Below are 15713 nucleotides of genomic sequence, written 5' to 3' on the forward strand. Positions count from 1 at the left end.
TCTGTATGTGAAGGTATGTATCTGAGCCTCACAAACCAGAATTTTGAAGAACTTATCCTCAATGATTTTGAGGTGAACCCCATGCTGCTCTAGAATGTTTTTCATCCAAAAAGAACTTACGAAGACAGAGAAATATGATATATAATTCTCATTTAAACATAACAGTATTTATCAGCAATAACCATACATTTGTCCTCTAGTATCAGAAAATTAAGGCCAGTTTCAAAATAGGCTGGATAATACAGCTGAATCAATGAAATGCCAATACAAAGTTAGGCCAAACTGCAGGGCTTTGCAGTCATGATTTTCTTTTGCCTGGCTGAGCAACTTCCTCAATCCTAACCAAGGCTCTGCAAAAAATTAAGTATAGATAACGAAGAACCCAAAGCAGGTTCACAAAAATATATACCTAAGGAAGCAGCTAAATGAGGTTGATATATATAGCTTAAAGCATGATAAAACCCATAATGCCTTGTACAAGATATGTGTTCAGATCACTTACCTCTCCTACTATCTCTTTTTATTTTATTGGGGTCTTCATAATCCCCCACCCAGTTATATTCTACTGGCATAGAAATAGGCCTTAGTTTCCCTGGAAACAGAGGAAAAAATTGAGATCATGCACCATAAGGCAGCATTAAACTAATATTCTTTAGAAGAAAGAACAAATTACGTGCTAAGCTGCTGTTCTACAGGGTTGCTTATGAAAGAGGATCCAGCATCGCCTCTCAACGAAAGGTTAAGACAGGAGTTCCGTTTTCTTTAACAGACAAGAAGCAGCTAAGTATTTAATGGAATTTTTAAGTTTAGAAAATAAATCCGGTGCCCTACAAAATCACCATTGGACTGATGTTTGAGACTGACAAATGCATTCAAATTACTTTAGTTTTCATTGAACGATATCTATTTCTTATTCTGGAAGCCGCTGGCACTCACATGGAAAGAACTGTTTTAAAGTACATGTGAATTATTGGTAACAGAAATGTGTCCACATCACTAGAGTACCTTCACAATTGGCATCTTTGCTGGTGGGCTTAAAAGATCCATAAGTGACTGAGTAAGAAAGAAAGAAGAAAACCTCTGCATGTAATTGCTTTTGTAGCATTTCATCCACAGAAAGCAAAGTACATTACTATTGGTAAATTCACTTTGATTTCAGACAGCAAGAGACAGAATAGCTGAAGACTATTATATCTTTCAAATTTTGATTTGGAAGATGCTGAATTGATTTTAAAAAATGCTGTAAGCTATGATTTCTGATTAAGGATTTCACAAATACAGTGGGAAATTCAGTGAAAGTGTTCTATGCAACTTAGTGAGGTTACTTAAAAGTGGTCTAAAATTTTTAGCAAGTTTAATAGTATATTCAAACAAAACACAGAGTAGCATGGTGTATGGCACAGTATCTGGCAGACTGAAAACAAAGTATTTTTACATGGACAGCCCTCACTCTTTTTTTAATAGATCTACTGGTCACAAAACCAAAAAGTGGAAAATAGTTTGTTTTTAAAAGTAGCAGAGCTTAAAAACTTCAGAATACTTGTTAATTAATTTAGTAAAAAACTCCTACATAAAGGTCACCAGTCTTATTCCACATTTTTGAGGATAAATCCACAATACGCTAAAAAAGAAAGACGTGTTTATAATAAAACAAATATTCAAACATCTACCTATTGCAGTACAGTGCCCATGGAAAATACACCAATACCATGCAGGCAGCATAATGGTAAAAGGCTGTCTGGTCTTTTTAAAAGATTGACAAAAGAAGGTGTATGTTCTGTACAGACCTCAGGATGAGATCACAAATACATCATGGCTCAGGAAATACAACATATATACTTAACTTTTTATTTATCATTTACTTTACTGTTTATGGACACACATTTAAGTCTGACCAAAGCCGGTGAGATTTAAAGCACACAGTTAAGTAATTTCTTGTGAGGATGTATTCAACTCATGTTTACTTGATCAGAAGGAACTTTCAAAGGTTACTTTTTCTAGAAATACAACTTTGTGAGGCTGAACGCACGATATCTTATTAAAAGGACCTGAACACTTAAGAAGAAACAAAAGCTACAAAATCTTGTGAAGTCTGATTGTTATCAAAAAACTTTAGCCATAACAAATTTTCTACAAAATCTCTAGCTGTTCAAAGTGTATGGTTTTTTGTATCTGGCAGTAAAATGGCAATGACCAAATCTGTTCCTTTCCTTAAAGTCAAGTCTCATTTGCCTGCTACCTCTGCTAATCTCCTTCTTGTTAACCCCCCTGGATTCCCTAAATCTGTTTTCCCTGGTGACTACACTCCGGAAAATTTCTGCCTTGGGATGTGAACAGAAGTTTTCCGAGGCCAATTAGCAACAATTATACAACAGCTGGAAGCCAGTAAGAGCATGAAAGAGAAATCTCTTTGTTAATATTATCAAAAAATACCCAAAGATTCCAATAAAGAAATTATGGAAGGTCCTATTAACCTGTCACGAAGGAGGACTGAGAAATATTTCTTAAAAAAAACTAACACCACCACATAATAAATGATGAGCACATGTTGAAAACAATTATTTCTCTAGGCCTTGGAACTCTGTTTGACCTTTTATTATGGGTCACCATAAGCCAGAAGAGTGTTATTGTCATTTTCCAGATTTCTGTGAAATCCTAAGGTTGTGCCTAGCCACAAATCTTATGCTAACAAATGCCATGTGGGAAACTGTATAATTGAATGCTGAAATGGTAATATTTTTAGAAAATAAACTTAAATGAAAATGGACTTGATGGTGTGAATTAATTAAAAAAGAATTGAGATCAAAAGTGAAAGGCTGTATAACAAATATGTTAAACAATGACTGATTTTCAGTGCAGTCTTTGATCCATGTATTTGTAACCTTTTCTGCTAACAGAAAAAAGGCTAAAAAAGCTATCCTGTAACAAAATAATGGACTCAGCAGCCCCTGAAGAAGAAATGTGTTGTTCTTCACTCTAGACCACCAGTATTAAAGTTTAACATCCAGAACAGAGAGTACATCTCTGTTTATGGAACTGACTGCATCATTGAAATACTGGAGTAATAAAACTGACATATCACTCTGAAAACTTAGCAGTTACGTTATACGTTATGAACATGGTTAGAAACCACCCAAAACTACCTGAAATCAAAAGGATTCTGAGGATTTTGCAACAGGATTGTATAGTTCTGTAGAAAGGGTGCATTTTACAAAAATGCATCCTCTAATGTTGTGCAAGCACATTGCTCCAGGTCTTGAGGATACCTTACATGGCTCAAGCTCAATTTATATCAAGGTTCCCAGGTGATTTTGGAGCCTGGCCACAGGATATACTAAACCTACACTTCTGCATAAATTAAGTCTATTTTCTTCTTAAAGGGATATGATGTCAGGATTATTATAACTCCAGCATACAGCTTGCGCCCGGTTTTAAAATTGAAATAAAATAGCTACTAGGGTGAAAAAATATTCAAGTGTGTGTTCAGCTAATATCATAGCAGTCAAAATATCATTTTTAAGCATGAGATTTCCTCTTCATTTTCTTCTATATCCTAACAACTTTATGACTGCACGATTTTATACTTGGCAGTAGAAAAACAGTTCTCCCAATCCAAAGCTGAAACAAGTTACAATACTAGCTAAAGGAATCCAACAGATTCAAAGGGATAATAACCAGGAGCAGAAAGGTCTGAGGAGCAAAACTCTCACCAGAAATTGTTCCTGAGTTCTCACCCTAAATAAGGCAAAATCCAAGATGTGGAAGTAGCATGACTACATGTGTGCATTTACATGCAAAATTCTTTCTTAGACAACTCATAATCTCAAATAAAGAGGAACTGCTATATACAGGAAGTCATCACTTCCCATATAGGACGTTACAGGAGGTTAATACAGTATTGCAAAAAAAGCATACTGTCATCAGTCATATTTCAATCCTGGGACTAAAGAAAATTAAAGGTTTAGAGAGTAGTGCAGCACAAAAGCAGCATGTCATCTCTTGGTAAATCTGAAGTGATTTTGATCTTTAAAACTACTATACCTGGGTAAATTTTTGTAATGCTGAATTCCTTAACTTATGCAAGTCTTGCCCTTATACTGGGAGAACAATTCCATCCTGTATTTTTAGTAAAAAAATACGGGCTTCAGCCAGTTGTTTGGTTGTTTTTTTTTTTTTTTTTAAATAAAATGATACTGAAGCATAATCTGGAAAATTAAGCTAATAACAAAATGATAGAATTTATATTCACAAAGATCTTCAATATAAAACTGGACTTGCCCTCCCTATCATAGTATATAAGTACTTCTTTCTTGCGCAGAATAAGCTCTTAGGTTGAAATTGGACTAAAGTAGTACAGAATTCTTAGCAAAACCAATGGCCGCCAAAATATTTTCACGCTTAAAAACAACAGCAGATGCACAAAAATCCTAAAATCAACAAATGGTGATTATCCTTATTAGATCAATGCCATACCATATGTTGGTGTGCTCTCTCTCCTTCCAGGACCACTTGTTCTTCCTTTCTCGTATTCATAGCAGTATAAAACTGCGTCTTCTTCAACCACATTAAAGCGTTTCCGATATTCCTGGTCAAGAAATGAGTTTGGAGATTCGGATCCTGTATGAACCGGCTTGCCCACTATATGTCTGCCAACATCATCACATGGGAGATTTCCCTTTTCATCCCTTTAGTAAACAGGAAAGGTTTTTAATATACTGGGATAAGACATCAATTTTTTTGTTTACTGTGAATATTTCAATAAACATGGGAATATGTCAATATTTCATACAAGCAGGAAACGGATGCCGTCGCCCAACATCAAGATAACACATCATATCTACATATGTATGCATGTATGTGCCAGTTATCTAACACATCTCTGTTTATTCAATTATTTTACAGACTGTACCCATCTTACTAGTTTCTCTTGAAAAGAATGACAGAAATAAAGCTAATGGGCAGTTACTCTTCTTTTCTTTTTTTTTGGAGTCTACCTAGAATTTTGTGATTTAGGGCACAGTACTAATAATATTGACCTTACTTTTTTTCTGTTTGCATTTTTAAATACATCAGGCAGTTTTAAGACACAGCTATATGGCAAACGTGCACAAATTCAATCTAGTTCTTCACAAGCTAACCGCAAAGCAAGAACCAGAGATTGATGATGTACTGACATTTGACATAGTCTTGCACAATCAATTGAGGCCTAGAAGTTCTATAGGTACATCCATCCAGTACCAAATAAGGTGTGTAGCACCTGATCACAAGCTGCTAACCCAGGACAGCAAAGCATTACGAGGCACGCACTTTGCAGTTTGTATACAGATCACCAAGATGATTGGTTTTTCCTTCCCCACACCTCCACCTCACTCTCTGAAAATGGAAGCTACTTAAAGGCATCAAACAAGAAAGCAAGTGGTACCTGGGGTAAGAACCTTCTCCTTGCACAGTAAACCTCCTGGTTGGACTGTGACTAGAGATGGCTGCAAAAGACCTCATCATACAGTAATTTCTGGGCAGCAAAATGCATGGGAGGCAGCCAAGAGAGAAGCTGGGCCCTCCCACCATTGTCGGAGCACTTCCACCCCTCTGGACTGCCATGCGAGTTCCAAGCTGGCCAACGTGCTGACCCATACTTGCCTTGGCACCCTCAGACTCCATCTGAGGATGAAGCAAAGCCTCCTCATGGGATCCAGGCAGCCATGGAGGATGAGAAAGGGCCATCCTGCTTTGGCTGCGACAGCACCACACCACAAACCCTCACTGACCACTATGCTCCCTTTGCCAGGCTGCCTTCCCAGTGCAAGGATGGTGTTGGCTTAGTGAGGGGGGCTGGTGCAGCCCCACCATGGCTGTGAGTTCATCTCCAGTCATGGAATGACTTTCTGTGGTGACAGTGCTGGGGGACCTTGGCGGGTAACATGATGGAGACTGACATAAAACAGCCAGATAATAATTAGTGCTGCAGCTATCATCAGGGGCTGGCACAAGGAAGCCTCTTGCCATAAGGAGGACAACCTGATTTGGAGGGATCTTTACTGTGAGCACAAAGAGAAGTGCAGAGCCACCACATCCTTTGCCACAGCCCTCTAGAGATGAGGGCTTCAGTTCTCACCCCCAAAGGTATTCGACCAATTTGAGCAGGCATTAACTTATGACCAGCACTTCTAAGTAACGAGCACACAGCACGTGTCGGTCCCTCTTTCTCATGCCATTCGTATGCAGTTATGTTGGCAGCTGTACTATCTGTGGGTATTGTCACCAAGGCAGGATGGATTCAGGGGTTTACAATTTACATCCTTTTACTCTATTCCAGCAACAAAAGGAGGGTTAGTTTGTTTGGGGTTTTTTCCTTGGAATGGCAACAACAAACTGAAAAACAGATGCTGAACAGTCTGATAATACTTGAAATAAAGACATGCTTAAATATAGTTAATCATGGACAAAAAAACCCTGATGAAATGCCAAAACAGATTATTCAGAAACATTGTACGCTATGTGATGGGTTTGAAAAATGAAATATACTCCACTAGGATTAAGCCGATGAAAAAATTCAAATGTACAAAGCTTAATCTCTCTCTAAGGTTACTGCTTGTACTAATAGGTATTATAAGATTTAATCAGAATTGTCCAAACTACTGCAATATCATAATGATTTAAGAAATATTATTAATAAATAATTAAAATGCATTTTTAAGATCTCAATTTCTACAGCAGAACTCAAACTGCTGAGCAGTGAATATTCACTAAAAATACTTCAAAAGAAAGGATGCATTGCCTATCAAATAAAAGTATTTTTGTGGTGGTAAACATAACCAGTAACAGTATAAAGGCATCACCTCTTTTAAGATAGTAAAATTATAGTTTCAGGAGCAACAGGTCTTTACCATATAACTATGGCATTCAAAGAGAAACTAAGACTATTTTGGTTGGGGTTTCTTTTTGAAGCTTTTTAATGTTAATCAGAATTAAATACTTGATTTTTTCTGTGGATTTTCTGAAAACCACATCCTCAAAATATTTTCACAGACATATTCAATCCCTACTGACAATGTTTTTGTTTAATTAGAAGGAAAATAAATTAGTGTACTAGACTGTATTCTGTTTGTCTCTTTGTCATTTTAAGACAGATGCTAGAGAAATTGTGTTAGCAAGTTCAACTGTGTTGTATGTTCACATTTGAAACAAAATTGCAATTTTTTTCCCAAGAAATAAAAATCAACAGACGAGGAAGGGATGAAGAAGGAAGATGGGACTCAGCTTATGGCTTCACAAAAGGCTTGTGACATCACCTAAATCATGAAGTGGAAAGTCACTCTTTTGCCCTGGGAGGTTTTTCATATCTCTGAAGAGTAAGAATTTATCATAGAATCACAACTTCTCCTCCCCACTAGGCAATGTAATTTGCCATATATCTCACTCTTGAATAACCCCCAGGAAAGCCTTGTCATTATCAGGTCATACATCTTATTAATTGGGTAGAAGAGTTACTGATAATAAAGTCTAAGAAAAACTCAGCTACAAGAAACTCAGGTATAAAGAAAGGACATGCTGCCCTTATGACCTTTCCAAGAAAGTTAACTAAAAGCAAGAAGTAATTTAAAAATACATTGCTTGGACATATGATATCCTGTGTCTAATAATATGGAAGCTTTAAAAATTTCCCTTAAATACATTTCTAGACCTCTAGGTAGCTACTTCAATATATTTATAGGCTATAATTCTCGCAGAATTTTAGGAAAGCAACATCTGTGTACATCATGGAATTAGACTGAAACACTTGAGGTCGTGTGACAATAGGGTAATGAATCTGCACGGAGGAGCTGCTGCTTTTCTGGCTCAACAAGCCCGAAGACCTGGGAGAGATGAAAATGCCTGTTCCAGGTGGCAGGTCAGAGTAGCAGAAACATTTACAGGGAACTGTAATAGTCACTGCAGAACTAACACACAATACTAAAATTTGCTCTAACACCATCAAATCAAACGTATCTAAAAAAGAAAACACTATGTCAGAACAAAACTGCTCTTGCTGAAGTTGAAAGTTTCTTAGTTTTATCTCAGCCTCCCTTGTTGCATCATGGCTATTAGGCAAGGGGACAGATATGAACTCTTTTCCTAGTTATACATTCAGGGGTTCAGATAATTTTTCCTCTTCTGAAATAGGATGAGACTGTTAGGGACAACAGATTATCCCATATTTGACAAAATAGGGTACTGAACCTTCTTTTCTAAAGGCTACTGTCTATTTTGCAGACAAGACACTGATTCAGATCATTGTGGGTCTGATTCAGCATAGCTGAATACCTACCCTTAATAATCAGTTCACCTGCAAAATGAAGTATTATCAGCCTGATCCTGCAGGGCAGGCTGATAAATGGGTAGGAACAGAATAGTCAGTTACTTTACAAATATTTTTCACATTGAATTGTACCAGAAATGGTCTTTTTTACCTTGGAACATAAGGTTCTGTTGGAGGAGGGGGTATGTAGAGATCCTGAAGGGCAGAGCTGTCTCTTTTTGTAGGTGTGCTGATCGTGCTGGATGGCGTAGCAACACTGCTTGTAGGACTTCTAGGAATAAGAGGCTGGTTCAAAAGAGAGAGAGAAAAAATCACTATTATCCTTATATATTATACAGTTTTATCTGAAAAAGCTATAAACATTCTATAGTTCAGAAAGCTAAAGAAATAGTTAACAGTTCTAATGTTTTGTGTGGTTTTAAACTGACTGAAAAAACACTCATGCTAAGGAGACAGATCTACAAATGGATATGTACTGTGCTTTTAAAATTGACTCCTCTGATTACATCTTTTTCCCTTTTGCACAGCAAGATTATTGCCAATTCCCATAAAAACAGCAATCAGTAGAACCACTGGTGAAATCTTAATGAGTAAATAACATACAGAATCCAGTGAATTCCTTAATTAAACTAACATTAGTCAAGAAAAATTCTAGTGTTTACAGTGAAAGGTGCATAAGTAAGCATTAAACTGAATGTCATCTTCCCCCATCTGCTCTACAGCTTAAGAATGAACTGTAAAACCTTCTGCTTATGTCTGCAGATGCTGTATAATCAGGTACTGTGTCCTCAGAGCACACGTGCTATGAGATAGAATAAAATGGAGATTACTATTACTCTTCACTCCCCTGGGCACACTCCTCACAAAGTAATGTTTACTCAGAGGGAAGGAAATTGTACACTCCTTGCAGAATAATGATGCATTCTAGTTGTCATTTCAGTCCAAATGGGATCCCTCCTCTTAATTACGTCTTCCCCCACCCCCTGCCCCGAATTAGACACCCCTTTTTCTTCCTCAACTTAATTATCTTGGCTAGCAAAACAATGACTAACCATTTGAAGACTTTATTGTATCACTGTAAGGCTGGAAATTATACTAAGATTTTCTAATAGTCTCTATACAGGTACAGAAAATTGAAATGAGAAGAAAACTTTGACTGCTTTAGTCTACTCAATAACGTCTGCCTAATAACAAAAGCCTTATGTTGCTCAGCTTGTGTGACAGCTGAACTCAAGCAGAATAAAAAGCAAAAATAGCAAATCAGCAAGTACAACAGTATATTCATATACCCTAACATTAATCTAATATTAAAAACTGAATTTTGCTTTGAAAGAGTTCTTTCCCCTCCATCTTTTTGGAAGTGAACTTGAAGAAAGAAATATTGGGATTAAAGAGAGTTCATCATACCTATAACTTCTGACCTAAACAACTACTGGAAGACACAAACGTTTCACATTGTATTAACAGTTGAGAAGCTCTAAATACTGACTGAACGGGTGTGTAGAAAGATCCTTCTGCCAGCATTACTAAGAATACTTCATGACAGACCAACAGGGCATTCCTGTTCAGAATAATAAGTCCTTATTTTTTAGCTATTAATCTTGACACTGTATTATTATGCCTATACTGCAGAAAATCCCAAGAGTTCAACAGCAGGAACTTTTTCAAAATGTTGGCCTTTCAAAAGCTAGCAATAAGCCTTTCCAATTTATGCTTACCAAGCAAAGCCCCCACCACTGTGTACTTTTTTTCAATCTGTATGTAAGAATAATGCCTGCCACTTAGGAAACCTTATCCTTTAACCAGTTACTACCTTGTTTTACAAACACAGCTGTTTCACAATTTATCTCAAACATGACAAAATGTATGCTTAAAATTTTCTTGTTAAAATTTTGTAAGTCCACCTTTAGAGCCACAGCTATAAACTAAAACAAGTTTTCTCTTTTTGAATGTTAGAAAACCATCTCCTGTAAACAGTGATACTGCTAAATTCTTTCCTAACTCATTAGAGTTAACGTGAGTATTCTGTAGCAAGGCCAATGAAAGTCTGCCAGTATTTACAGGAAGAGAGGGAGAAAGACACACACACACAAAACCAGACAGGTAAAAGACTTTACAACCACTAAAAACAAGAAGACAGAGTCTGCATAAGTAACAATAAAGCTGGTAACAAAACTGGGTAAAAAAACCCAACTACCTAACGCCCCTCCCTTTCAGAGAAACAAAAATCTTATCCTTTAAATTTCTATCTGTAACACTGTAGCCATAGACTTTCTTGAACCGCTCACTAATATGACATTTGTTATTTCCTTTCTGATACTTGCACTGCTATGACAGGTACCCTTTGTGGCTTGCTGAGTAGTTTGTAGAATTAATTTTCATCATAAGACAAAAGCATTTTGTAATCTAGATCATGTTTACACTTGTTAAGCCTAGGCTGTTGTTGTTGGCTCATACTGGCAGGAACACTGAGAGAAAAGCTGGAAAGATGGATTTGCTCTTCACTTTGAAGAAGAAGACAGCCCTTTACCTTACTTGCATGAATAGGTAGAGAAGAGGAAAGGGGGCCCTTGAGACTGGACCAGTGGCAATCAACAGGAGTGTATGGTTTCTGTCATGTAAGAAAAATCACGCTCAAGCATAATAGTGATCTGGACTTACAATGGGTTGATGAGCCTCTGGTGGTTCTGACCAGCTGCTGGAGGGCTAGACAACACAGGTAAAGAATTTCCCTTGTGTTACAGCCTGGAATACCTGGGATTAATTATTTAAATACTGATGACATGGGCTTAATTTCTTAAAAAATGTTTTTGCTGAAGCCTGAGTATTCTATTGGGTAACTTCACGCTTCACTAGCAGCTGCTAATACACAGCCCAGACATACAGATCATTTTGTCCTCCAGAACAGTTTGCTGGAATATGCTGGAAATCAGGTACATCTTTGACAAATGCCTGTTTTGGTCCATCTTTTGGCTCGGCAAGGTGGTTAAAACAGTGAATGCAGTAGGAAGAAATGGTATTCAGTCTACCACAGAAAAACACAAGCTATCCAGCTACCTGAAGGTAAAAGGTTTCCCTCAAACTGTCCCCATGTCAGACACTTTCAGAGGTGAAACTACAGTGTAATTGGTGAGTCTGAATGACTGTGGTATCTCACAGGATGGCAATGTGGGTACACCTTCCCAGGGCATCTGAAGCTTCCAAGGGGATAGAAATTGTAATAAAATCTAATACAAGTGGAAGCACAATCCTGTAGGTTGTCTCAAAACATACTAGGATGTCTCATATGTCTCATATCTTTTCCATATTTGGGTCACATTACCAAAGTCAAGTCTCCAGCTTATTTTCACAAAAACAGAAAAGCTGTGTAACTAGGAAAAAAAAAAAAAAAAAAAAGACACCCACCCACCCCCAATTTAAAAATAGGCCACCACATTTTTTTCTTTTTTTTTTCTTTTTTTTTTCTTTTTTAAAATATATTTATCACCACTTCACCAGTAAATCAATAGCTCAGTAAGACTGGTATATGGTAAAAGCGTTCAAATGTTCTCTCCTGGTAGTAGCTTAACACACTGAGAGCACTGCTGTAACTACCACCTCGTGCTGCAGGAGTTCAGCTTTCATTTTATAAAGAATTACAATTCTTCAGGCCCTCCTTGTTAAAAAAAGAGCCTTCAGAACATGATCTGCAGGTATGCTGCATCTACATGGCATTTTGCATTGCAATTTAAAGACCTCAACTGTTCAGTTCGAGTTAATTTGTGCACCTGCAAGTAAATTGGCTCATGCAGCTTTCCAGTTCAATGGCAGCCATTCAGTGGACCATATGCAGGCACACTGAACAGAAGAACACATGCAATTCCATTCAAATATTTCTGAATTAGATCAGTCTTCGAGTCTCTCAGTCTTGGAGATCAGTGTTATCATTGAGTTAATTCTCTTCCAAGGACTAGAACTTTTTCCTGCTGCAGTCCCTTTTGGTAGGCTGGTCAGGGCATGTGGGATTGCTGAAACAGCAATAAAACTAACGAGTTTTCAGGTCCAAAATCTTAAATACTTGACCCACAGGAATAGCCTGACAAAGAAAGTTTAGAAGTTACATATTAAAACTGGAATAGCCTCAAGAAGGTCCCACAAAAGACCCTGCATCAATCTCAACCCACAATGACAAACGCAAAATCTGTTATTTCAATACATTCTGGAGTATTATTTCTCAAACATTTTGGATGCACCATCCTCCTTCAGGATCATCAGTCTTTATGGACCCTTTCCCAAATTGTCAGTTGGCCAGGGAACAGATAACCAATGGTCTTTACTTACAGCAGCTCAGTTTCTCTAACACAGGGAAATAAGAAGTCCCTGTAAGTACTGACTCATAGCACACACTTAACTCGCCTCTCCTCCAGAAGCTGCTCTGTCCCTGGTTAGCTCTTCTCCTGTGGTCCCTGCCTCCCTCTCACTACCAGGACCTACTGCTGCTTTTGCCATCCCCAATCCTGAAGGAAGTGAGAGGGTGCCCCCAGTAAGTCAGCATATTATTGTTGCTTTTTCTCTCTAAACAATGAATATAACTAATATTTAATATATACTATGTAAAATTCGTTTAAATGTTTTTTAAAACTCTGACTCTTTTGTTAACTCTTTTGGAAGCTGCAATATACAGTTTGAGAAAGATTGCTCCAGAAAAAGACATACAATTTTTGAAAATATAAGCAAAACCAATAGAAAATTTAAAGTAGTAATATCTTTACACAGTATTTGCATCAGTAAACAGATTTTACTGCTAAATATATATTTAATATTGGATCAAAGTTAGGACAATTTATTGAACAGAACATTTCTAATAAAATAAACTTTTTATAAGACCAACCATGACATGAAGTAATGACATACTGTAACTAATTCATACTCTGTAGGAAAACCCAGCCAGAATCCATTTTAATAGTGCTGCAAAGAAAGCCCAGTCCCCACGTAGTTAAAAGACAACTAGGCAACTGAAGAGCAAACAAGTTAGTACTTTATTCAAATTTAATGATTAAAAAGTGTAAGGTCATTAATTCTTATCATAAATGATGAAAACAGAATATAACATTGTCTCTAGATGAATGAAGGAGGCAATATAATCAAAAAACACTAAATAAAAAGAATAAAAGTAGCATTTTGTCTCAAACCAAGGACTTGTTATTGTTGCTGTTGCTTGTTAGGAGTCTGAAAAGCTGAATATATCATAGTGGAGATATGATGCATATGTAATCCAAAATAAAGTCTGTTTAAAAAACTACAGATACTGAGCTGTTGGTGATTTTATAATGGTACAATTTAATCACATACAAAACAGTACAGTGAACTATTTTAAATACACAAAAGCTGACATTTAAACAAGCTTGATGATGAGTGTGACAGAGTGTTTAAGAGGGGTCAGAAAGTTTGTTTCCAAGTCAACACACAAAATGTGGCTGGCAGCTGGACCTGCCCCCAACCTCACTGATACCAGTAAGAGCCTTTTCACTGGTATTGGCAGGTGTAGTCCAGATTAGACAAAGCATGGCAACATGTTGCTCTATCACTCCTTTTCTGTATTATAAAGGAACTGCATAAAGAGTCTTCTGCACTGTAGTCAAAGTTCAGTTTCTTTTGACAAATTAACAAACCATCTTCCAGAACGCAAAGGACTTTGTAGCTAGCTTCTTGCTAGCATGATGATAGCGACTTATGTAAGATTTCATATGCTCTGAGAATCTTCTCTGTTGAAGCTTCCCCTCTTATTCAATCAGCACTTTGGGGAGCCTCCCTTTGAAACCTCCCCAAAATAACACAAAGCAGAAAGGAGAAATAAAACAGACAATCTAGAGTAGAGGACATTTATTTGAACCAGACAAAAATTTGGAGAGTTCAAAGATAATTAAACCACCTCTATGTCAAGTAAGGGGGAAAAAAAAAGTTTAAACTTAATTGGTTTGTCCAACACATTCAGTAGCAGTCAGAAATACAAACATTACAATCTGAAATATTATTCTAGGCTTTTACACAACAGATCAGAGTATCAGAAAAGTAACTGAAAGGCAAATTCAGCAAGACTTGTCTTGCAGGCACAGTATCTTAGTATTTATAGTACAATTCCATGTTAATGAACACCTTAAATTGCAAAGGCAACCACAAAATTCCCCAAAGTCACAGCTGCCTAATTCAAATGTTATAAAAGCAAAAACACAGCCTGAAAAATCCCTTGACTTCATAACTTTGGACATGATTTCGGAATGCGTCAAGGGAGAACTTTGATTATCTGCAAGAAGTTGGATACTGATGGATATTAAAACAGACAATCATCAAATGACTGAAAACAAAAAAAACCCCACCAACCCAGCACTTCCTTTAATCAGGACACAAGGGAAAAAAACAAAAAAAAAAAGGATGTTTTTCTTTCTGTACTGATTGACCTTAGAGCTGGAATTAATGCACTTGTAAATACAAACTCATTAGATAACGGTGCATAGTATAGCCATAGGCTAACTGTGTTATTTTACTGTACATCAAGCCACTCAGTATCAGTTTCAGGACTGCTACACAGGATGCATAGTTCTTTTTCTTCTTGTTTTCCCCTGACCTTTCATGTTTATTCTAAGGATAAGAATATTTATGAAAAGAACGAATATACCACACTTCTGCTAAAAGGAAAAAAAATCCCCAAAGAATTAATCAATAATTACGTAGACTGCAATAAACTCATAATTTATTGCAAGACTGCGATGTGAAGGCAGAGCTGTTCAAAGTAAACCACTGAACGTTCTAAGAATTATTTATACCAATCACTAACCAGTTAGTATCTGAATGATCTAAAAACATTTTGCACATTCGGAGACCATGAACATTTGGCTGGCATATGGCTAATCTAGATCACAAAGAGTGGACAGCAAGCTCTTAAAAAATTAATTCTCAGAATGCATAATTTAATTACCAGGATGCCCTGTAACTCACACACCAAACTGCTTGATACGCTAGTGCCTGCATACTGCCTGAGCTGGAAGAGTCATCTACCACTTTCCCAGCTTATGGGCATACTTAGCATCTCTCCATTGAGTCTAGTTTTTCATGTAGCTGCAAATTGTAAACGTCACGTTCTTCCAATTATTGACTAAACAAGCAGAATGCAATTTACCAATAATATCTCAACATTACTCACTTTCAGCTAAAATTAAGTTTCGAAGGCTCTCAATTAAACTGTCTCTGCGTAAATCTCAATGCAAATGACTCTCTTGATTTAATTCACTGAAATATTTACCTTCTACGTTCTCTGCAACAGCTGTTAAACATATTCGTTGGTGGGGTGCATACAAAAACTCAGTCTCTGCGTTTGTGTCAACCTCCTTGCATTAGGGCAAATTTCCACCTTCCCATCTTGCTCATTGCAATTTAA

At 37.0% G+C, this 15713-nt stretch overlaps 1 protein-coding gene across 9 annotated transcripts in view; it reads right to left on the bottom strand.

Moving 5' to 3' along the window:
• Nucleotides 1–15713, bottom strand: part of CNKSR2 (connector enhancer of kinase suppressor of Ras 2) — a gene marked incomplete at its 3' end in the record, with an annotated part of 219235 nt that overhangs the window by 81684 nt on the left and 121838 nt on the right. For 7 of the 9 annotated variants that reach the window (XM_080377571.1, XM_080377569.1, XM_080377565.1 and 4 more), the window contains 3 exons: nucleotides 8451–8584; nucleotides 4474–4685; nucleotides 503–592 (listed from right to left, as the gene is read on the bottom strand). In XM_080377571.1, coding sequence (XP_080233697.1) covers nucleotides 503–592; nucleotides 4474–4685; nucleotides 8451–8584 — 436 coding nt within the window. The remainder of the gene's footprint in view (nucleotides 1–502; nucleotides 593–4473; nucleotides 4686–8450; nucleotides 8585–15713) is intronic. The other 2 variants (XM_080377570.1, XM_080377567.1) reach the window with 1 other exon arrangement.

Source organism: Falco punctatus, assembly GCF_963210335.1.
Source record: "Falco punctatus genome assembly, chromosome: 2".
Classification (NCBI taxonomy): Eukaryota; Metazoa; Chordata; class Aves; order Falconiformes; family Falconidae; genus Falco; species Falco punctatus.